Source organism: Podarcis raffonei, chromosome 8 (assembly GCF_027172205.1).
Source record: "Podarcis raffonei isolate rPodRaf1 chromosome 8, rPodRaf1.pri, whole genome shotgun sequence".
Classification (NCBI taxonomy): domain Eukaryota; kingdom Metazoa; phylum Chordata; class Lepidosauria; order Squamata; family Lacertidae; genus Podarcis; species Podarcis raffonei.
In genome coordinates, this window is record NC_070609.1 from 84,346,043 (window position 1) to 84,369,866 (window position 23,824).

The window sequence follows — 23,824 nt, forward strand, 5'->3', positions numbered from 1 at the left end:
ATCTTTCCCAACATCAGGGTCTTTTCCAGGGAGTCTTCTCTTATGAGGTGGCCAAAGTCTTGGAGCCTCAGCTTCTGGATCTGTCCTTCCAGTGAGCACTCAGGGCTGATTTCCTTCAGAATGGAGAGGTTTGATCTTCTTGCAGTCCATGGGACTCTCAAGAGTCTCCTCCAACACCATAATTCAAAAAGATTTGGGCTAATAAAGACCAATTTCGGCTTTATTGCCCTGCACCTCTCTGCCTGGCTGGCGGTGCCACCTTCACTCCCGGGTCCCAGAGGAGGCTGCTCGCTTGGCCCACATTCCCCCCGTCTAGGCTACGGAGCAGGTCGTCAGTACTGAAAGGGCTCCCGGCAAGGAGTTGCCCCGGTGCGCGCTAAGCCAGGGAGCCAGCCAGTCGCGTTTGGCTCCGAGACTCCACGCTGCAATAGCAGCCAGCGAAGCAAGCGCCGCTCGAGCCGCCAAGGCCTGCAGGGGGCGCCGTTGGGGCCGCGTCTCGCTGTTCGGTTTGGCCGGCTAGAGCGGCTGCTTCCGGCTGGAGAAAGCGGAAGCGGCGGCCGCGCGGACAGGGGCAGCATGGAGGGAGAAGCGGGCAGCTTCGCGCACCTCGGGCTGGACGCGCGGCTCCTGCAGGTAACGCGGGCGAGGTGGGGAAGGGGGGAGCTGCGGCCTCCGCCTCCGGGCCTGACCTCGTGTCTCTCGTTCTCTATGCCCGGCAGGCGACGGCGGAGCTGGGCTGGGCGAAGCCGACGCTGATCCAGGAGAAGGCCATCCCGCTGGCCCTGGAGGGCAAAGACCTGCTGGCGCGGGCCAAGACGGGCTCCGGCAAGACGGGCGCCTACGCCCTGCCCCTCCTCCAGCACCTGCTCCGGGGGAAAGCGGTGAGCGACCCGGGGCCCCTTGCGGCTCCCTCCCTCATCATCATCATCACCATCATCATCATTATTTATACCCCGCCCATCTGGCCGGGTCTCCCCAGCCACTCTGGGCGGCTTCCAACAAAAGATTAAAAATACATTGAAACATAAGTCATGAAAAACTTCCCTAAACAGGACTGCCTTCAGATGTCTTCTAAACGTTAAATCAGACATCCTCAAACTTGGCCCTCCAGATGTTTTGGGACTACAACTCCCATCATCTCTAGCTAACAGTACCAGTGGTCAGGGATGATGGGAATTGTAGAAGAAGAAGAGTTTGGATTTGATATCACGCTTTATCACTACCCGAAGGAGTCTCATAGAATCATAGAGTTGGAAGAGACCACAAGGGCCATCGAGTCCAACCCCCTGCCAAACAGGAAACACCATCAGAGCACTCCTGACATATGGTTGTCAAGCCTCTGCTTAAAGACCTCCAAAGAAGGAGACTCCACCACACTCCTTGGCAGCAAATTCCACTGTCGAACAGCTCTTACGGTCAGGAAGTTCTTCCTAATGTTTAGGTGGAATCTTCTTTCCTGCAGTTTGGATCCATTGCTCCTTGTCCGCTTCTCTGGAGCAGCAGAAAACAACCGCAGAAAGCAGAAAGCGGCTAACATTCTCCTTTCCCTTCCTCCCCCACAACAAACACTCTGTGAGGTGAGTGGGGCTGAGAGACTTCAGAGAAGTGTGACTGGCCCAAGGTCACCCAGCTGCTGCATGTGGAGGAGCGGAGATGCAAACCCGGTTCACAAGATTACGAGACTACCGCTCTTAACCACTACACCACACCACACTGGCTCTTTTGTAGTCCCAAAACATCTGGAGGGCCGAATTTGGGGATGCCTGTGTTGGATAGTTGTTTATTTCTTTGACATTTGATGGAAGGGCGTTCCACAGGACAGGCGCCACTACTGAGAAGGCCCTCTGCCTGGTTCCCTGCAACTTCACTTCTCGCAGTGAAGGAACCACCAGAAGGCCCTCGGCGCTGGACCTCAGTGTCCGGGTTGAACGTTGGGGGTGGAGATGGTCCTTCCGGAAGAACTGGAATGTGGAGCTGTAGAGTTGGAAGGGACCCCACCCCCCAGGCCATCTAGCCCAGGCCCCCGTAGTGCAGGGGTCGCACCTAAAGAGCCCCTTTTGTGATGGCCTGGAGAGGGCGGGACTCTTCTGACTGGGTCTCTTCTTGCCTCCTAGTCAGCGCTGGTGGCGGAGCAGGCCGTTCGGGGACTCATCCTGGTCCCCACCAAGGAGCTGGGCCAGCAGGTGCTGCAGATGCTCCGGCAGCTGACCTCCTACTGCTCCCGGGACCTGCACCTTGTTGACATCTCTGGCCAGGCGGACTTGGCGGCTCAGAGGTGAGTGGAGGGGCAAGATGGCTGCCTCTTGGGCTGGCCATGTTAATGAAGCCCCCACCCCCAAAATGCTTTCTGATTCCTGGCCCAACTGCACTGGCTGCCAATTTGTTTCCCTGCCCAATTCAAAATGCTCATCTTGACCTATAAAGCTGTAAGCAGCTCACAACCGCAATACCTCAAGGACTGCTCTCCCCATATGAACTGACCCAGACCCACAATCATCATCTGAGGCCCTTCTTTGTGTGTCTCCTCCATGAGAGGTCTGGAGGGGGGCAACTCAAGAACAGTCCTTTTATGTAGTGACTCCTGTTTGAAAAGCTCTCCCCGGGGAGACTCACCTGGCACCTACGTTACATATATTTAGGCACCAGGTGAAAACTTTTCAACCAGGCCTTGGGCTGATTAAACATTCTATGGCCTTTTAAATGTCTTTGTAGAGGGGGGAGATTTTTGTTTTTGCTTTATTATGTCCTTTGTGTTCTCAGTTTGTATTTTAATGTTTTGAACCGCCCTGTGATCTTTGGGTGAGGGATGGTATTCAAATTTAATAAATAATAATAATTCCTGTAAATGGGTCTTTCCTTGTTGGCAGGCTGTGATGGTGGTTCTTTCAAGGGGCCTTTGGAGATGGAAGACAGGCTGGCCTCTCTAAAGCATTCAAGAGCCTCCCTGGAGTCTCTTGTAGTCGCGCATTTTGCTTGTGGCCTCTGGTTGCTTTCTGAGTGGCAACAATGAATGGGGGTCCTCTTCTGCAGTTGACACTGCCCTCTTGGGGAGATCCTCCGTAGCCCAGCCAAGGGTGGCAGCCTCTTTCCATCAGGGTTGCATCGCAGACCCAAAGCTTTCATTCAAGGTCAGGCAAGTGTATGTGGTAGTTTCACAGAGACTGGGCCTTCCCATCTCTGACTGAGGCTTTTGCGTGTTGTGCATTCTCTTCCTTCAAGGCCCATCTTGATGGAGAAGCCGGATGTGGTGGTGGGGACGCCATCGCGGGTCCTGGCTCACTTGAGGGCTGGCAGCCTGAGCCTGCAGGATTCCTTGGAAATCCTGGTGTTGGATGAAGCTGACCTCCTTTTCTCCTTTGGCTTTGAGGAAGATTTGAAAAGTCTATTGTGGTGAGTTTATTCTGGCCCTGGGTTGTTGGCTTTGAAAGGCCTGGGGCCAGCCTGTGGTTCCATGGGAGGGTGGAGGGGGGCTAGGAGGTCTCTGAGTTCTTATAAGCAGTACCTGCTCAGGTGTCCTGCTCCATCATTTGTTGAATGTTGGATGCTATGCAAAGGGGGGAAGTGGGGATAGTCCTGGAGCTAGAAAAATTGCTTTTTGTATCCAGCTAGAATCCATTAGGGTGGCGCTGTGGGTTAAACCACTGAGCCTAGGACTTGCCAATCAGAAGGTTGGCAGTTCGAATCCCCGCGACGGGGTGAGCTCCCATTGCTCGCTCCCTGCTCCTGCCAACCTAGCAGTTCAAAAGCACGTCAAGGTGCAAGTAGATAAATAGGTACCACTCCGGCGGGAAGGTAAACGGCGTTTCCGTGCGCTGCTCTGGTTCGCCAGAAGCGGCTTAGTCATGCTGGCCACATGACCTGGAAGCTGTACGCCGGCTCCCTCGGCCAATAAAGCAAGATGAGCGCCGCAACTCCAGAGTTGGCCACGACTGGACCTAATGGTCAGGGGTCCCTTTACCTTTAGCTAGAATCCATTTTGAAGCTTGTTGAATCCATTTTATTTGGTTTTGTGGCATATTTTATTTGGGAAATTGTGTAGTATAAGCGGAAATCCTGACTTGAAATCAGCTTTCAGGCTGGAAAAACTTGGTGCCATCACACTAGGAAAAGAAGCTCAGCATATTTATAGTGAAGGTTATGGAAGCAGAGGGATAGGTTGGGGCTGTTGTGCCTGCAATGCCCTGTAGGCATCCTGGTTCGCTGCCTTTGGGTGCCGAGTGCTGGGCAAGGGTGGCTTTTGGTGCGACCTTACAAATGATGGGCTCTTGTTTCCTCTCCAGCCACTTGCCCAAAATCTACCAGACTTTCCTCATGTCAGCTACCTTCAATGCGGATGTCGAGGCCCTGAAGGAGCTGGTGCTCCACAACCCTGTAAGTTTTGGGAAATTGGTTGGAGGTTGTAGGATTGGTTTTGGATTCAAAGGAGGCAAAGTGAAGGGCAGGGATTTCCTTGTCCCATTGCTCTGGGGTTGTGGTGATGGGGGAAATGCTCTTCACAGATAGTAATGGTCCCGTGTCTGTCTGCCTCTTGCAACCTGCGGGCGTTGAGTTGGTTCTGGTGGTCTCCTAGCAATCTATGGCACAGAAAGGGAGCAATTAAGAGTCATCTGTGCAGCAAGCCTCCCTCCCTGAGTCCATCCACATGGCCTTGCCAAGCTCTGCCCTGCAAGAGGAAACAGCAGCATCAGGGCCCATTGAGGCAGCCTTCACTTGCAGCTGCATTTAGCTGCAGGGACACTGGCTGGAACATTAGAGACCCCCACCAGGAAAGGGATTTACATATGCCTTAAAAAAATTAAATTGATTTTTCCATGTATACTTTTTCTAACAATATATCTTGAACAGTTTTTCATATTTCGACCCTCCTCCCCTGGACTTCCCCCATACTCCCATTTTATTTTATTTCCATATTGTTCACCTTGCATATTGTTTCCCCAAAATTTTCTCAATACATATACAGTGGTACCTCAGGTTACAGACGCTTCAGGTTACATACGCTTCAAGTTACAGACTCCGCTAACCCAGAAATAGTGCTTCAGGTTAAGAACTTTGCTTCAGGATGAGAACAGAAATCATGCTCCGGCAGTGCGGTGGCAGCAGGAGGCCCCATTAGCTAAAGTGGTGCTTCAGGTTAAGAACAGTTTCAGGTTCAGTACAGACCTTTGTAGCGAATTAAGTTCTTAACCCGAGGTACCACTGTAGTCTTATTTTTTGTTGTGTACAGTTGCGATTGTTTACTCAAACCCTGCCAATGAGTCCATTTCTTTATGTTGCCTCTTCATATATATTGTAAATGATTCCCATTCTCTTTTAAAGTCTTTGTTGTCCTTTTCAGGTAGTTTCTCTGTTAGTTTTGCCCGTTCTGCATATTCCATAAGTTTCCCTTGCCATTTTTTTTTCGTTGGTATTTCTTCTGGTATTTTTGGTATTTTTTCTTCTCATATCCCTTGGCCCCGCTGCAGTAACGACTGTAATAGCTTAAGCTGCCTCAACAACGTTGGTTGGTAGGCAGCATATAAATACTCCAAAATAAAGCGAAGCCTCTTTTCACCTCCTGCACAGGTGACCCTGAAGTTGCAGGAATCGCAGCTGCCAGACAGCTCCAAGCTGAGCCAGTTCCAGATCCGGTGTGAGACGGAGGACGACAAGTTCCTGCTGCTCTATGCACTGCTGAAGCTTTCGCTGGTGAAGGGCAAAGTCATCCTCTTTGTCAGCACCATCGACCGCTGCTACCGCCTCAAGCTCTTCCTGGAGCAGTTCAGCATCCCAGCCTGCGTCCTGAACTCGGAGCTGCCTGTTCAGTCCAGGTGAGCCTTGCTAGGTAGGTGGGGGGGCAGTGGTGGAGGCAGCAGCTGCCATCCTGGGAGATGGAGAAAAGGAGCTGCAGGTATGGTGCTTTGGCCTTGAAGGGGGCACGTAGGGGGAGAGGAACAAACTGGCAGGCCGTGGCATCCATGCCTGGCCACGATGCAGCCCCAGGCACTGCCTGTCATATCCAGAGGTGAATTCCCCTGGCGAAACCACAGTTTCCATCAATTGATCTTTTCCAGGTGCCACATCATCAGCCAGTTCAATCGGGGCTTCTGTGATTACATCATCGCCACCGACGAACAGGACCTGGGAGAGAAAGAGGGACCAACGAGGGGGAAGAGGAAGAGGAAGGGCAACAAAGCAGGAAAGTAGGTTTGGCTTAAGAGCCACAAATAACGTTCTGTTTGACAACGGATGGTGTGAAATAGGAGACTGGGGGGCTAGGTGCCATCGGTGTGCAGCTGACCCTCAGGTCTACTTCTTCACAATCAGGAAATGCCATGCGGGCCCTGGATCAGGGCCTTGAATAAATGGTGGGGTAGATCATAGAGTCGTAGAGTTGGAAGGGATGCCAAGGAACGTCTAGTTTAACTCCCTGCTGTGCAGGAATCCTGCCCACACCAGCCCCTGGTTGGGCTTGAACCGCCAACCTTCTGGTTAACAGACAGATCCACTGTCCCACTGCGCCACAAGGAAATAAGCTGAATTTGAATCATGGTGGGTAACTGGTTCCATCTGTGGTGGCAGAGGTGGCCTATTTATGTTCCAGCCGGCCTACCCTTCAGCCGATCCGATTTGGGTGGCATAGAATTCTCTCCTCACCCCAGACCACTTTTTTCTATCCAGTGAGTGATCCAATGACTTCTACCCAGCTGGGCAGTCAGAAGTGAATTTTACAAACCTCCTAGCACAGCATAAATAGCAGCCTCATGCAACTTAAGCAACTGGCAGCTGCCAGCCACCAACTGAAGACTTGTGCTTTTTTCCCCATAACCCTGCCTAAGCAGTAAACTCTAATATCTTTGTGGAAGGAGAATAAAATTATGAAGGAATTAAATAAAATTGAAATGCACGTGAGGAAAGGCTGAGCCAGGTTGTTTTCGCAAGAGAACCATGAGAGAAGTGCGGAATGACATGTACGCAAGAGCAACTGCTATGACTGTTGAGGACAAAGGAAGGAGGGAAAGATAGGGAAGTTTTTATGCTTTGTGATTCAATCGGTAGAGGCAAAGTAGAAGGAAATACTGCCATACGCGGACATAGCTGCCCTTTCACTTGCGACTTGTGCTTTTTTCATATTTGGTGTGCCACCCCCTCAGCTACTTGCTGGCAGAGGTTGTGTCAAACCCCCTTCCCCTTGCAACGGCTAAATAAACATCCTGTTTGACTGACAAGTGGAGTTTGGATCTTATTGGCCGTTTGAGCTGAACCCACAGAGAATTCGGTATTGAAACACAACTCTTCCCTAACACCTTGCGTATAAAACAACCCCCATCTGAGTAAATGCAACTTTAAAGGTGATTTCTCCCAAGAAGCTGGCATTTGTTTTGCATGGTAACTTGAGTTCATAAAGTATGCTTTTAAGTGTTGATTTTATTGACTTTGGTTATGAAATCTGTTTTTAAGTGTTGGTTTTTGTTGACAATGCATTTTTTAATGCTCTTTGATAAGCAGCTTAGATGTTTTAGTTGCAGTTAAGTGGTATATGGGACGCAGGTGGCGCTGTGGGTTAAACCACAGAGCCTAGGACTTGCCGATCAGAAGGTCAGCGGTTTGAATCCCTGCAACGGGGTGAGGTCCCGTTGCTCGGTCCCTGCTCCTGCCAACCTAGCAGTTCGAAAGCACGTCAAAGTGCAAGTAGATAAATAGGTACTGCTCCAGCGGGAAGGTAAACAGCGTTTCCGTGCGCTGCTCTGGTTCGCCAGAAGCGGCTTAGTCATGCTGGCCACATGACCCGGAAGCTGTACGCCGGCTCCCTCAGTCAATAAAGTGAGATGAGCGCCGCAACCCCAGAGTCATCCGCGACTGGACCTAATGGTCAGGGGTCCCTTTACCTTTACTAAGTGGTATATAAGCAGGTTAAGTAGGGCAGCAGGATGCGTCCAAGTGGCTTGGTTAGTCCCAGATGCTTCTGAGGGGCCTTTTCCTTTTCCTGCTGCCTCGGAGAGGGAGAGAGTCGCCCCCTTGCCCTCAGTGCTCTCTTCTGCTGCTTCCCTTGCAGGGGCAAAGACCAGGAATACGGAGTATCGCGTGGGATCGACTTCCAGAACGTCTCTGCTGTCCTGAACTTTGACTTCCCTCCCTCAGTGGAGTCCTACATTCACCGAGCAGGCAGGTGAGCAGCAGGTGGCCTTGCATGTACAGAACCGCGGATTCCACATTCCCGGGATGAGGCATCCAAGCTACGCTTGGTTTTCTAAGAACAGGGACTTATCAAAGGTCACCTGGGACTTTTTTTTTTTTTTTTTGGCAAGCTGCCTGGCACAGAACCCAGCCTTCTCTGAATTTCCTCTTGAGTCGGTTATCAAAGACCCATTTCTCTGATTTGCTGGTCATTTAAATGAAGGTGATTCAGGGGGAAGGGGCCAACAGTGTTTGGGTCCTGCCTCCCTTTTCACGGAGCGTGCCTTTCCCCCGCACAGCCCTGATGCCTCTCCTGAGCCCCTCCTTGCCTTCCAGCTGTGGCGCTCTCTCTTCCCTGACCTCCTGACCCCTTCCTCCCTTGCAGGACTGCCCGTGCGGACAACCCGGGCACTGCCCTGACCTTCGTGCTGCCCTCTGAGAAGGCTGTGCTGGCTGAGATCGAGGCGGCTCTCACAGGAGGAGGTGGGTTTGCTCGCGAGGCAGGGAGGTGCTGCCCTCAGGAGGTCTTCCAAGCGGGCAGAGGGAACACCTCCCCCCGGGGGCGTAGGGGCGGTGAGATCAGCACGGGGCACTGGCTTGGCTCTGGGCACAGAATTGCCCAATTTGAGAGTTGCCCCGTGCAGTGGCTGCTTGACTTTCCATTGCTCCAACCGGTCTCAATCCTCTCCCAACCAGGCAGCGACGACACTCCCTTGCGGCCCTACCTGTTCCGGATGGAGGAGATTGAGGGCCTCCGGTACCGTTGTCGGGTGAGTGGGCATGGCCTGGCTGCTGTGGGAGGTGGCTGCGGCCGCACCACCTCCTCTTGCCCTCTCCCTGCACGGAGGCAAAGGGGACAGGGCGGTGGAGGCACCTGTTACAGGTGGTGCTTCAGAGCCATCCTTGGCAGGGCAGACTGCAAGTTGGGGGTGAGGTTGGCATGGGTCTGGTGCTTTTCCAGCTGCACTGGCTCCCGGTGGAGTAAAGGGTCAGATTTAAGGTGCTGCTTTTGACCTTTAAAGCCCTTCATGGCCTAGGACCCTCGTACTTACAGGACCACCTCTCCCGGTATGCCCCACGGAGGACCTTAAGGTCCATAAATAGCAACACCCTAGAGGTCCCGGGCCCTAAGGAAGTTAGATTAGCCTCAACCAGAGCCAGGGGCTTCTCAACACTGGCTCCGGCCTGGTGGAACGCTCTGCCTCATGAGACCAGGGCCCTGCAGGATCTGATTTCTTTCTGCAGGGCCTGTAAGACAGAGTTGTTCCGCCTGGCCTTTGGCTTAGAATCAATTTGATTCCCTCTCCCTCTTTCTTTTTTCCTTTCTCCTCCTCTGAAGAGGCTGCATTTTAATGTTTTAATGTTGTATTTTAATCTTGTTTTTTAAGTTGTATTTTAATCTTGTTTTTTAAATTGTATTTTAATCAACTTGTTTTTATTATTGGTTGTTCGGCGCCCTGAGCCCGGTCTTGGCTGGGGAGGGCAGGTATAAATAAATTTTATTATTATTAAAAGGCAGCTGTTTCAGGCAGATCTTGGGTTCTCCGTGTTGAGGACAAGCCTGCTTCAGGGAGCCCCCTGATATCCCCTTCCCTGAGTGGTTTTGCCAGGCGCTAGAGAGGGAAAATCTCAGAGGCGGCAGGAACGTTTGGCAAGGAATTGTAAAGCACAGGATCCAGTTCTCTGGATGCCACAGCGTGATCCGGAGGCCTTGTTGCCTCCTCCCACTATTTCTTGTTTTCTCCCGACTCAGCTGCTGCTTTTGGTAATCATGGGGATGGAATAAGTCTTGTGCCCCCCTCCCCATTGCTTTTAAACTACCCGCCCACCTCAGTTGGGTCCTTTGCTCTTCGCTCTCAGGACGCCATGCGGTCCGTCACCAAGCAGGCCATCAAGGAAGCTCGCCTCCGGGAGATCAAGGAGGAGCTGCTCAACTCTGAGAAGCTGAAGGTATTCGCCTGCGCAGCACCTGGGCGTGGGGAGGGCAGTGGGACCCGAGAGAGTGGGAGGGGGCCGTCAGGGAGGGGCGGCTGCTGAGGAGCTGCCGCTAACCTCCATTTCTCTCCTGCCAGACGTACTTTGAGGACAATCCTCGGGACCTGGACCTCCTGCGCCACGACAAGCCTCTTCACCCAGCCATTGTCAAGCCCCACTTGCGGAACGTACCAGCATACCTGGGTAGGAGGGGGCGGCATTTGTGGCCTCAGCAGGGGGGCTCAATGCTGCGTCTGAGGGGCGGCGAACAGCAGCAGGCCCTGTAGATGAGCTCTGGGGCGGGACTTGGGCTTCCCTCCTCCGAGGGGGAAAGAGAGGGAGCCCTGCTTCTTCTGCAGAGTCCTTACCTTGGAGTCCACACGCCACTGTCCATGCAAATCTCCAAGGCTTCTTAAGCTGTGCGAGGGGAAGTTCTTGCTTCTCAGCTGTGGTGCGGAAGAAAAAGCGCAGCAAAGGGGGTCGGGTATCGTGGGGGGGGGGGGAGAGCTAGTGCAAAAGCATCGCAGGCCTCTCGAGAATAGGCTGCAAGAGAGGGCTCTTCCGCCTCCTGTTTGGGCCAGTAACCACCAGCGGCTGCTCCTCTTCTCTCCCCAGTGCCTCCCACCCTCCGGGCTGTGGCGCAGCCCCTGGGCAGCAAGCGCAGACGACGGAAGCCACTGCAACCCAAAACTAGGGTATGTCTTGCTCCTCTGCTGCTCACCCCAAACTGGAGGGGGAGCGGGGACTGGCCTGCTGTTCCTCACACCCTGGCAGGGCCCAGGGAAGGTTTCTTCGCAAAACTTTATGGAACCGGGCACGGCTCCCTGTTTTCCAGCCTCTGCTTGGGAAGTTTGTGGAGCTGCTGTCGATCATGTGCTGGGTCCTGTAAAGAAGGCTTGACAATTGGGGGGCTTGACAGCTGGGGGACCTTCTGTGCTCCACCAGAGGCCCTAATTCACCCCTCCTCTGTATTTGTTCCTTCACCCCCATACTCCTTGGGGTGCAAGAACAAAACTCTCACCTCTGCTGTTTCCTGGGATCTCCACTCCTGGCTACGTAGGGTGTGGGTTGAGTTTGGGACCTGCCATGGGGAGCCTTGGGCAGTTCTTCTGCCCCTTTCTGTGGTTCTTCTGGTTCTGCACCTTCATGGGGGGAGTCCAAGTGCTGAGGATAAATGGTGTGGCTCGTGGGTGGGTGGGGTTTGCAGACCCAACCCCGAAGCAAAAAGCTCAGGAGTCTTTGCCAGAGGCCCTTAGGATCTGTGATTGTGGCAGCAGGGCGAGGGACCCAGCAGCCCAGTGGTCAGGCAACCCCCCTCCCCCTGTGAGATCCACTTCTACACTGTCTCTCCCTCCCCCAATAGGGCCAGCGGAACCCCCTGCGGAGCTTCAGATGCACGAAGCAGAGGTCGGGAGCCAAGCATCGGTCAGCCAAGCACCGGACGGCCGCTGGAACGCCTGGATCCTGACCGCCACTTATAGCTGAACTGTGTTGGGGAGGAGGCTGGTGCTGGGCCCCTGTTTTGGGGCCAGGATATTTGATGTAAATAAAGGACAGCTGTTTGTGCTCGGCCACCATCTTGTCAGGTTCGGAGGCCTTCCTCAGAAGAACATTAAAGGGCCATTGCAGTGCCTTAAGGCCAGGAGGAACTTCCTGTGCATTCTCAAGTCTCTGTGGGGTTTTTTGTTTGTCTTTGAGCTGCCTCCTCTGTCCTGGCAACACTGCCTGGGGAGTAGCTCGGGGCCCCTTGCGCCTGCCTCTCTGGGCCGGGTGGCGGGTGAGTGCAGGGTCCCCCTTCCCATTTGCTTCCTTGTGTGGGTGAAGGTGCTGTGTCTTGGAAGCCGGGTTCCTCCCGTGGAGTTTCCTGGCAGCAGCCGCTGCCTGGAAGAAGTCCTGAAACTCTGTAAACATCCTTTACCTTCAATCACACCCCCTGCTTTGGGATGTGCCAAATGCCCTGTCTGCAATTCCTTCTCACCTGGTTTCTGTAAACCGAGTTGTTCTCTTGTATCGCACTCCTTTGCCCTCGCTAGCTGGGCCCCACCCCAGCCCTTTGCTCCCCGGGTCTGAGGTGAAGGCAGAGCAAGGCTCTTCCAGGGTGATAGCAGGTCTGCTCACAGCACGGGCCCCCGCCTCCGTGGTGCGTCCTGTGGCCCTTGTTCTGCTTGTGGCTACCTGTGCCAGCAGCTGCCAATAATGGCAACTAGTGGACTATTGCCCAGGCTCCCTTGGCCTTATCAGGCGTCAAGGCCAGGGCAGGCTTGTAAACCTTGAGAAGGAAGGAAGATAAGCAGCTCAAGGTGGAGGCAGCAGACAGAGCCTGTGGACCCTCCTGGGCGAGGCCTCTTGGACCATAAGCAACAAACACGCAACTCCCTGTCCTGTTCCTCAACCCCCCACCCCCGGCTTTCCTTGCCTTCAACTGCACTGCTTCCTCCTCGGATGTTTCCCCAAGAAGCTTACGTGGCTTTGCACTTGCAAGGGTCAAAGCCAAGCGTGGTGTGACTTGGCAAATCAAGTGGCTTTGCCTTGAGTGGGTTGGCAGGTTGAGCGGGCTACCAGGCCTGCTCTTTTCACAGGGAGGGAGGGAGACGGGCACCTTCCTTGTTGCCATGTCGGGCACCTTCCTTGTTGCCATGTGGCAAAATGAATAAGCCTCATCGGGGTGTTTTCCCATCTGGGCTGCAACAGCAGTTTGGTTCCAAAGAGGTTCCAGGCCTGCCTTCTTCACCCCTCAGCTGGGTACACCATTTCCTGTTAAAGCTCAGCTGTTCCTGAGAATATCACACACACCCCCAAACCCTGAAGGGTTGTATTGATTTTTACAGTGTATTGGGGGGCGGTGACCCCAGAAGGGGGAAATAGCACCTTCTGCATTTTCTTTAAATACAGTGGTACTTCTGGATACGAACAGGACTCACAGCTGTCCATGGAGGCACAGGTGAGTTCTGTGTCCAGAGCAGCTGTTTACCAGCTCCACCTGGTACGCAGGCTGAGACCCTACCTGCCCGCAGACTCTCTCGCCAGAGTGGTGCATGCTCTGGTTTTCTCCCGCTTGGACTACTGCAATGCGCTCTACGTGGGGCTACCTTTGAAGGTGACCCGGAAACTACAACTAATCCAGAATGTGGCAGCTCGACTGGTGACTGGGAGCGGCCGCTGAGACCATATAACACCAGTCTTGAAGGACCTACACTGGTTCCCAGTACATTTCCGAGCACAATTCAAAGTTTTGGTGCTGACCTTAAAAGCCCTAAATGGCCTTGGTCCAGTATACCTGAAGGAGTGTCTCCACCTCCATCGTTCTGCCCAGACACTGAGGTCCAGCACCGAGGGCCTTCTGGCGGTTCCCTCACTGCGAGAAGCCAACTTACAGGGAACCAGGCAGAGGGCCTTCTCGGTAGTGGCACCCGCCCTGTGGAACGCCCTCCCACCAGATGTCAAAGAGAAAAATAACTACCAAACCTTTAGAAGACACCTGAAGGCATCCCTGTTTAGGGAAGCTTTTAATGTTTAATAGGTTATTGTATTTTAGTGTTTTGTTGGAAGCCGCCCAGAGTGGCTGGGGAAACCCAGCCAGATGGGCGGAGTATAAATAATAAATTACTATTATTATTATCCGTTCCAGAGCCCTGTTCGCATCCTGAAGCGAACGCAACCCACGTCTGCGCGGGTTGCAATTCGCCGCTTCCCCGCATGCGCGTGATGTCATTTTGACCGTCTGCGTGAGCGGCGAAACCCGAAAGTAACATGTCCCGTTACTTCCGGGTCGCCGCAGAGCGCAACCCGAAAGCACTCAACCTCAACCCAAGGTATGACTGTAGTGAAATGCTTGAGGCAGCGGATCCTGGAGGGAGAATTGAGCAGGTGCTGGGTGGTGGGGCAGAGTCCACCAGGTGTTCCATCTTACCTGAAGAGGACCGTCAGTCTGGAGGGGCCGTGGTGGGGAGTTCTGGGCAGCCCGGATGCTGTGGGGTGTGTTAGGCAGCTTATAGCTCACCTGTTTCAATGCCAGTATACCAAATCTGGTGCAACTGCATTTAGGATACTATATGTAGTTTGGGTCGCCTCACCTTAATAAGGATATTGTGGAGCTGGAGGAGAATCCAAAATGGCCAACCCAAATGATCAAAGGGTTGGAGCCACTCGCCTACAAGGAAAGGTTGCAGCATTTGGGACATTTTAGTTTAGCGAAAAGGTAAAGAGGCAGCATAATGTACATTTGTAAAATAATGCACAGCATGGATAAAATGGAGAGAGAAGTTTATCACCTCTCACAATGCTAGAACTTGTGGCCATCCAGTGCAGCTGAAAGTTGGAAGATTCGGGATAGATAAAAGGAAGTCCTTGACATCCTGCACAGTTTTGTTTTTTTTAAGGTATATATGTTTTATTTAAGATTTGCCATCATATGGTTTAAGAGGTCACAATTGTTTTTAAACGGTTGCTTGTGCAGACTTTGACAATGCTTTCAGGTCCAAGATGCGCTTAGCAATGCTCTCCTCCTGTTGGGCTGTAATACTCTGCCTAACGGTTTGCTCAACCTAGCTGATCATGTGATTTTGTTCCATATTCCGCTTGAGATGCTGTACTGCCACGTGATAATCCAGCCACTTCTTCACTTCTGTGTACGGTGGTACCTCGGGTTAAGTACTTAATTCGTTCCAGAGGTCTGTTCTTAACCTGAAACTGTTCTTAACCTGAAGCACTACTTTAGCTAATGGGGTCTCCTGCTGCCGCCACGCCGCTGGAGCACAATATCTGTTCTTATCCTGAAGCAAAGTTCTTAACCTGAAGCACTATTTCTGGCTTAGTGGAGTGTGTAACCTGAAGCGTATGTAACCTGAAGCATATATAACCCGAGGTACCACTGTATACAGTAAACAGGCTCTCTCTGTAGTTTGTCTCAAGCATTATAGCAACATTGTTCTGCTTGGTATCAAAGAGATCGTGACAACCCTCAACTCTCCACTGCTCTTTCTATCATCACATTTTTCACAGATGTTGCTTGTGCTATAGTATCCTCATTCAGCTTGTTAGCAAAAGCTGCTACATCTGCACCGTACTTCTTTATTATGTAGATGAGAATTCTTTCCATAACACCTCCAGCTATTGTTTTCATGGTTAACTATGTAAAGTTCCTTAGAGACCATATAGAGCAGAAGCCTAGTCCCAAGCATATAGGGTCCTGTGACTCCTGTTTCAGGGTATAAGAATTGGAAAATTTCTTCAGGGAATATTCCATGGCGGACTTTTCCTCCAGTCTCTGGAAGAGGTGGCACAGGAGTGAAGCGTTGCTGACTTGTGTGAAGTGGTCTTAATATTTGCACTGCCCCCACGGGCAGAGCGGGTGCCAAGCTCTTCAGGCCACCAGCCGAGGCCAGGACACACACAGCCAAACGAGACAACATCGCTGCTGCCGCCACCGCCGTCTCCGTCCCTGTGACCCGACAAAGAGAACTCAAGATGGCAGCCTCCGTGGAGGAGGTCTCGCCAACGCCCTACACAGTTGAAGTGTGGAACTTGCCCCTACAGGAGGCAATGATGGCCACCAACTTGGATGGCTTTAAAAGAAGGTTGGACAAATTCATGGAGAAGGAGAGGGCCATCCATGGCTGCTGGCCTTGATGGCTCGGCTCTGCTTGCACAGTTGGAGGCAGCCATACTTCTGGATCCCAGTTGCTGGAAGCCACAGGATGGGAGAGTTCTGGTGTGCCAATTCAGCCACTGCGAGGACAGGATGATGGACTAAATGGGCCATGGCCCTGATCCAGCAGGCTTTTCTTACGTTCTTGTGACTGAAGAGCGTACAACAGGTAGGTCTCCCCGAAGCAAGTCCGAAGAACCTCAGCTCCACTTTCAGGTTAATGATAGCAGGGGTTTTACAGCCTTGGCGCAGCCTGATTGGCTCCCCAGATGTCAGACCAGGTCTGCTAATAACTGGGCGTCGGGTGGACTTGTGACAGGCACCTTGGCAGAGCAAGTCCTGGGCACTCCCTCCTTACTGAAGCTTCTGTTTGGGACTGAGGACAAGCTGCCAGGATGCTGAGCGCCATCCTGCTTGCCTTGGTGCTTTCCAGGGCCGGGCTGGGCCTGGTGAGTGAGGTCAGGGGCCTGGTGGGGGTGGATGATGGAGGGAAGGGCAAGAGGGCTTCAGGAGTCAACAGCCTTCAAAGGGCCTTGGGCAACCGAGCTGTTTCTTAGGGGAGCAGGATGAGATGGAACTAAATGGGCAGCCCAAATCCATCTCTGTCCTGTTTCAGCTGCCCACAGAAAATGGGTCCTATATCTCTGGACTGCCAGGGAACAACAGACAGACCTTGTTCAACTTTGCTTTCCTAAGACATTCACACTCATTTACGAAGGCAGAAATCATACAGTTGTCGAGTTGGGAATGAATCCAAGGGTCATCTAGTCCAAAGCCTTGCAGGGCAGGAATTGCAGCTAAAGTATCCCTAGCAGATGGCTATTCAACATCTGCTTTAAAATCGCCAGTGGTGTCTGTCACCTTCCAAGGGAGTCTGTCGTGCTGTCAAACAGCTCTTACTGTCAGAAAGGTTTAGCTGGAATCTCTTTTCTTGTCACTGGAATCCACTGGTTTGGGTCCTGCCGTCCAGAGCGGTGGAAAACCAGCTTCCACTATCAGTAACAAAATAGCATAGCAGATACATAGGAGACCATACAGCAAGCAATGTTGACAGCCTTGTGGAAGAGGTGCCTCCCCAACCTTGAGGAGTCTGAGTTCTTGCCAATTCCAAATCAGTCTGATGAGATCCACCCTCCTGGACGGATCAGAATTCAGTTGTACTTTCACAGTTCCCCACAGTTCCAGTGCAGTTCTTGGCTCAAAAACAAGGCCTCCAAATATATTTTAATGTGTGCGTTTTGAGAGGAAACAGGGATTTTAGTGCGGATTCTCACAGCCAAGGGGAAACGTAGTGGAACAGAGAGGGCCGGTGAGACACAATTATCTAAGGATGCAAACATAATAGGAAGAATAGGGCAGAGGGTTTTCTAGAGGAGGTCTTGCACTGTGTCAAAGAGGACACAGACAAGCATCGCTCCGAATAATCATTGTGTGTGGTAATGCTGGGTCCCAGGAGTAACTTTGTACTGGGGACATGTTATCCCCTTGGCAAAAATGCTCAGGGGGATATTCGGATGGAGAACGAAATCAAGGAAACATCTGAACGAGGAAATGCTATAGTAATAGGCAACTTCAGTTATGCTTGTCTAGGCCAGGGGTAGGCAAACCAAGGCCTGGGGGCCGGATGCGGCCAAATCGCCTTCTAAATCCGACCCGCTGACGGTCCGGGAATCAGTGTGTTTTTACATAAGTAGAATGTGTCTTTTTATTTAAAATGCATCTCTGGGTTATTTGTGGGGCCTGCCTGGTGTTTTTACATGAGTAGAATGTGTGATTTTATTTAAAATGCATTTCTGGGTTATTTGTGGGGCATAGGAATTTGTTCATTTTTTTCTTTTTCAAAATATAGTCCGGCCCACCACATGGTCTGAGGGACGGTGGACCGGCCCCTGGCTGAAAAAGGTTGCTGACCCTTGGTCTAGGCTGTTGGGTACACATCACACATAGAGGTAGCATTTCTAGATGCCCTCAATGTCTGTGCCCTAGGAACAGTTGCACAAAGCAGGGTGCCCGGGACTTAATCTTAAGTGGCACCAGAACATGGTGCAAGTATTCTTGAACCAACTGGGAACAGCGACCATAGTGCTATCTGATTCAGTGTATGTGCAAATAGACAATTGCAAAGAAAATCCAGCGGTCACATTTGAAACTTCTCAAAACGGAGAGGACTGCGACAAAAAGGAAGTTGCAAGGGTCAAGTCAAGAGGGTCAATTCTCTCCAAATATTTGGGGGGGTTGTTTAAAACTACAGTATTAGATAGAATGTATGCACTGCAGATCAAACGAGGTACTGCCAGAGTGTCAATGTGGTCAAATAAGCTGTTAGAGAGGCAAGAAGATTTCCATTAGAAAATGGAAGTCTTGTTCAAATGAGACCAAAAAGGAACACGAAAATGCAGAGAAAAGTAAGCAGACAGTAAGGAATGCAAATAATAATAATAAGAAAAGTATTCGAGGAGCAAATTGCTAAAAACAGAGAGACCACAAGCAATGAAAGCTCTCAGGTATAGTGGTACCTCGGGTTACATACGCTTCAGGTTACATACGCTTCAGGTTACAGACTCCGCTAACCCAGAAATAGTGCTTCAGGTTAAGAACTTTGCTTCAGGATGAGAACAGAAATTGTGCTCTGGCGGCGCAGCAGCAGCAGAAGGCCCCATTAGCTAAAGTGGTGCTTCAGGTTAAGAACAGTTTCAGGTTAAGAACAGACCTCCAGAACGAATTAAGTACTTAACCCGAGGTACTGCCAACCTAGCAGTTTGAAAGCACGTCAAAGTGCAAGTAGATAAATAGGTACCGCTCCAGCGGGAAGGTAAATGGCGTTTCTGTGCGCTGCTCTGGTTCGCCAGAAGCGGCTTAGTCATGCTGGCCACATGACCCGGAAGCTGTACGCCGGCTCCCTCGGCCAGTAAAGCGAGATGAGCGCCGCAACCCCAGAGTCGATCATGACTGGACCTAATGGTCAGGGGTCCCTTTACCTTTACCTTTTTACCACTGTATATTGCTAGCAGCCAGCCAGTTAGGGAGGCAGTGGAGTGTCTTTGGGTGATGAGGGGGTGAAATTTGTGCCAAAGGAGAATAAGGTGACTGCAGAGAAGCAGAATGAATTCTCTGCTTCTGTCTTCACAATAGAAGGGATTTTGACAGGAAGGAAGTTTGAGGAATTGAAGCACAATAGTGGTGACAAAAAAGTCTAGACCTAATTGACAAAATAAATACTAAGAAATGATCGGTTCTGTATGACATCTCTCCCTCCCCCTCCTATGGGACCAAGGCGGCTGCCCTCACACCAATCCATCAGGCAAAATACTGTTCCTTCTACGGAGTGTGCGGCAAGAACCCCGAAATCAGTTCCAGTCTTCTCCTAGCAGTTGTCCCTTGCATCTCCAACACGCCGGCCCGGAAACTCAATGGCTCCCACCTCAGCCTCCTCCAGACCATCTGCCCGATGCTGTTCACGGGGGCCAATGACACCTTCGCCTGCTGCTCCGAGGCCCAGCTGCGAGACCTGCAGACCAGCTTGTCCATGTCCCAGGCGATTCTGTCTCGCTGCCCATCCTGCTCGGAGAACTTTGCCAGCATCTACTGCCAGAGCACTTGCAGCCCGGACCAGAGCCTCTTCACCAACATCACCCGCTATTTCAACCGCACCATCGAGGGGGAGGAGAAGCAAGGGGTACTGGAGTACCAGTGCTACTACAGCCAGCGCTTTGCTCAGGAGTCCTTCGACTCTTGCAAAGGGGTGAGGATGCCGGCGACGGGCGGCTACGCCATCAGCACCATGTGTGGCAAATATGGGGCCACCTTGTGCAACAGCCAGAGGTGGCTGGATTTCCAGGGGGACATAAGCAATGGGGTGGCCCCTTTGGCCATCTCCTTCCAGCTGGTGCCCGAAGGCTCTGCCCCAATTCAGGGTGGCATCGTGCCCTTCAATGGAACGGCCTGGAAGTGCAGCGAGGCAGTGGGCAATGGGACCAAGGAGAGGTGTTCCTGCCAGGACTGTTCCCAGGCATGTCCTGCAGCCCTGGACCCTCACCCTGCCCAGAGGCCCTTCCAAGTGGGGGCAATGGGTGGGGTCCTCTTCCTGTGCATCTTCCTCTTCTGCCTCCTCATGGTGCTGTTTGTGGCCTTCCTGATCCAGCGAGGGTGCTCCTGCTCGTGTCGGAAACAGAAGGACAAAGGTCCCAAGAAAGCCATGCCCAAACCAACCTGTTCTCAGAATGTGAGCCAGGCCACCCATGACTTCCTGGCCAGGATATTCAGCTGCTGGGGCACACTGGTGGCCTCCTACCCCATCCAGGTGATCGCCATCTCGGTGGTGATGGTGATAGGGCTCTCCAGCGGGCTGGTCTTTATCCAGCTGACCACAGACCCTGTGGAGCTGTGGTCCAAACCCGACAGTCAGGCCCGGAAGGAGAAGGCCTTCTATGACGAGAACTTTGGGCCCTTCTTCAGGACTAACCAGGTCATCATGACCGCCAAGGACCGTCCCAGCTACACCTATGACTCCCTCATCCTGGGCAATAAGAATTTCAGTGGCATCCTCTCCATGGAGGTTCTACTGGACCTGCTGGACCTGCAGCAGAGGCTGCAAGCCATCGAGGTCTGGTCTGCGGAGTATGGCAGGAACATCTCTCTGAAGGACATCTGCTATGCCCCCCTGAACCCTGAGAATTCTACCCTTTCTGACTGCTGCGTCAACAGCCTGTTGCAGTATTTTCAGAACAACGTGACCCGCCTAAATATGACAGCCAACCAGACAATGAGGGGCAAGAATGGCACTGTGGACTGGAAAGACCACTTCCTCTATTGCGTCAAGTAAGCCCTGGTCCCCAGGGGACCCCCTTTTTTTAATATACACTTTAGTGGGACAGCGGCCTTTGTTTTGATCAGGCTGAGCTGGAGCAGGGGGTGTGCATCTGGCTGAGTCCTATGTTTGGAGTCAGGAACAAATTACCGTATTTTTCGCTCTATAACACGCACCAGACCATAACACGCACATAGTTTTTAGAGGAGGAAAACAAGAAAAAAAATATTCTAAACAAAACAGTGGATATATGATTTTTGTGGCTCATGCTGTGGCCACAGACATGTGATCTGACGGTGAGTTTGGGGTAGCCCAATGCAAAAATCCTGAGGATCCATGTGGATCCATGCTTTGTAACCACATTTTTGCACCACTGCGGCCCCAGGCAACAGTGGGTGCATGATTTTTTTGGTGCAAGCTGTAGCCATGGACATGCTATGTGATCTGATGGTGAATTTGGGGTGACCCAGTGCAAAAATCCTGAGGATCCATGTGGATCCGTGCTTTGTAACCACGTTTTAAGTGGGGAGGGAAGGAAAAGCACTCAAGGGACAAGGAGCACGCGTGGGGTGTGTGGAGAAAGGATGCTGCTAATAATGCAGAAGAAGGGTATAAGGGGAGAAGGCTCCTCCTTTGCTCCTTTAAAGAAAGCAGGTTCTTTGCTCCTTTAAAGAAAGCAGGTTCTGCTTCTCTCCCACCTCCCCGGCTTAGCGAGCTGAAAAACTTTGCTGCTATTTAGCGAGCAGAGTGGGGAGGAGAGAGGGACAGAGAGCCTGCTTGCTTTAAAGGAGCCAACTGGACAGGAGCCGCTTACACTCATGTAAGCGGCTCCTCTCCTCTCCTGCTTTGCTCCTTTAAAGCAAGCAGGTTTTCTGTCCCTCTCTCCTCCCCACTCAGCGGCTCTTCTCCTGCTTTGCTGTTTCAAAGCGAGCCACGGAGGAGGGAAGGAAGGGGAACCATGGATCCTCTGCTCACGACTGCAGCAGATCCCCCCGCCATCCGTAGGCATTCGCTCCATAACACGCACAGACATTTCCCCTTACTTTCTAGGAGGAAAAAAGTGAGTGTTATGGAGCAAAAAATACGGTACCTCCTGCGCCATCTTGGCACAGCCCTCGAGGCGGGAGGTGAGGCTGGGCCTTCCCGGGAGCCTGGTTTTGTTGGCAGCGCCCAGGGGTGGCCTTCAGAGTGGAGGGTTGGCAACCTCCTGCTGGCTCCGAGTCTCTGCTCATGCAGTCCAGCAACAGCAGAGTCCTTCCTCCCACAAGTGCCATTGCCCCTTTGCCTGTGGCTCAGGCTTAGAGCCCCTGATTGGCAAGCGGAAGGTCCTCTGTTCGTCCCCAGCTTCATCTCTAGGTAGGGTTGAGAAAGGCCTGGGAACCTGGAGAGCCGCTGCAAACTGAGGTTGACTGGGGGGGACGACGTTTTGGCTCTGTGGCCCCCACCCCTCCATGCCAACGTGGACAGGTGGTGAGACCAATCAGAACACAGCATGAAAATAGGGATGTCCTATTCCATAATAATGATATTCTCTTTTATACCCCACCCATCTGACTGGGTAGCCCTAGCCACTCTGGGCGGCTTCCAACACATATAAAAACATAAAGGTAAAGGGACCCCTGACCATTAGGTCCAGTCGTGCCCGACTCTGGGGTTGCGGTGCTCATCTCGCTTTATTGGCCGAGGGAGCCAGTGTACAGCTTCCGGGTCATGTGGCCAGCATAATGAAGCCGCTTCTGGCGAACAAGAGCAGCGCATGGAAACGCCGTTTACCTTCCCGCCGGAGCGGTACCTATTTCTCTACTTGCATTTTGATGTGCTTTTGAACTGCTAGGTTGGCAGGAGCAGGGACCGAGCAACGAGAGCTCACCCCGTCGTGGGGATTCGAACCACCAACCTTCTGATTGGCAAGTCCTAGGCTCTGTGGTTTAACCCACAGCGCTACCCGCGGCCCCTTTAAAAACTTATGTGAACATTAAAAAACTTCCTTATTCAAGCTGTCTTCAGATGTCTTCTGAAGGTTGTACAGTGGAACCTCAGTTTTCGAATGTAATCCATTCCGGAAGACTGTTCGACTTCCGAAACATTAAAAAACTGGGAGTAATTGGCGGTCGGCAAAATCCATTGAGAAAAAAGAAAAACACGCAGCGGAAGCCGTTCGGCTTCCAAGGCATGTTAAAAAACGGAAGCAATAACTTCTGGGTTTTTGGCGTCCAAAACGTTTGGCTTCTGAGACGCTTGAAAACTGAGGTTCCACTCTATAGTGATCTCCTTGGCTCAGGGGTGGCATAACTCCATAACCTCCAGCACTTCTCCGATCGAAATAGGGACGTCCTAAGGAAAAGCGGGACATTCCAGGATCAAATGAGGAACTGGGATGATGGCTTCTGTAAATCCGGGACTGGCCCTGGGAACTAGGGTCTGGTGCAAAGCACCTTGCAAAGCACACGGGTGGATTTGGAGCTCTCTCCCTACAGAGACTCGGGTTGCGCTGAGGGTTAAACCACAGAGCCTAGGACTTGCCAATCAGAAGGTCGGCAGTTCGTGACGGGGTGAGCTCCCGTTGCTCGGTCCCTGCTCCTGCCCACCTAGCAGTTTGAAAGCACGTCAAAGTGCAAGTAGATAAATAGGTACCACTCTGGCGGGAAGGTAAATGGCATTTCCGTGTGCTGCTCTGGTTCGCCAGAAGTGGCTTAGTCATGCTGGCCACATGACCCGGAAGCTGTACGCCGGCTCCCTCGGCCAATAAAGCGAGATGAGCACCGCAACCCCAGAGTCGGCCACGTCTGGACCTAACGGTCAGGGGTACCTTTACCTTTAAGGAAAAGCGGGACATTCTGGGATCAAGTGAGGAACTGGGATGATGGCTTCTGTAAATCCGGGACTGGCCCTGGGAAACAGGGTCTGGCGCAAAGCACCTTGCAAGCCCCACACCTCTGCCCCAGCCAATGACCCTTCTTTTTTCAGACAGTGGCTGCTCAAGTGAGTTCCCTGTGTGTGCAGCTGATTCAGCAGGCTTTGGCCCTCCCATCCTTCAGCAGTTTAGGACTCCTAGTTGTGCCTTGCCCGGGGCTTCTCTTCCCGCCCCACCAGCAATTTCATGTGTGGGGCACGTGACTGCGGTTTGGGGGCCACAGCTGGTGGCGGAATTTTGCCTTGTGAGCAGGAGGTTCACCACGCCTGAAGCAGACAGTGCAGAGCTTGATGGGCCGGTTCTGGCAAAGATCAGCGTCCTCTGCTGT

The 23,824-nt window shown here is 52.3% G+C and overlaps 2 protein-coding genes and 1 pseudogene across 2 annotated transcripts in view; 2 read left to right on the forward strand and 1 right to left on the reverse strand.

Annotated features, from left to right (window-relative positions):
* Positions 1-524: 524 nt before the first annotated feature.
* On the forward strand, positions 525-11,702 carry DDX56 (DEAD-box helicase 56). The gene is made up of 14 exons (XM_053401283.1): positions 525-633; positions 720-881; positions 2,115-2,275; positions 3,220-3,390; positions 4,281-4,371; positions 5,563-5,807; positions 6,051-6,179; positions 8,033-8,146; positions 8,540-8,637; positions 8,851-8,924; positions 10,015-10,104; positions 10,227-10,332; positions 10,744-10,823; positions 11,492-11,702. The coding sequence occupies exons 1-14, from the start codon at positions 577-579 to the stop codon at positions 11,594-11,596; spliced, it is 1,683 nt and encodes a 560-aa protein (XP_053257258.1). The 5' UTR covers positions 525-576; the 3' UTR covers positions 11,597-11,702.
* Positions 11,703-14,497: 2,795 nt separating this feature from the next.
* Positions 14,498-15,545, reverse strand: LOC128419970 (ATP synthase F(0) complex subunit B1, mitochondrial-like; annotated as a pseudogene).
* Positions 15,546-16,099: 554 nt separating this feature from the next.
* Positions 16,100-23,824, forward strand: part of NPC1L1 (NPC1 like intracellular cholesterol transporter 1) — a 32,985-nt gene continuing 25,260 nt past the window's right edge. The window contains exons 1-2 of the mRNA XM_053401275.1: positions 16,100-16,224; positions 19,050-20,593. Coding sequence (XP_053257250.1) covers positions 16,171-16,224; positions 19,050-20,593 — 1,598 coding nt within the window. The 5' untranslated portion in view covers positions 16,100-16,170. The remainder of the gene's footprint in view (positions 16,225-19,049; positions 20,594-23,824) is intronic.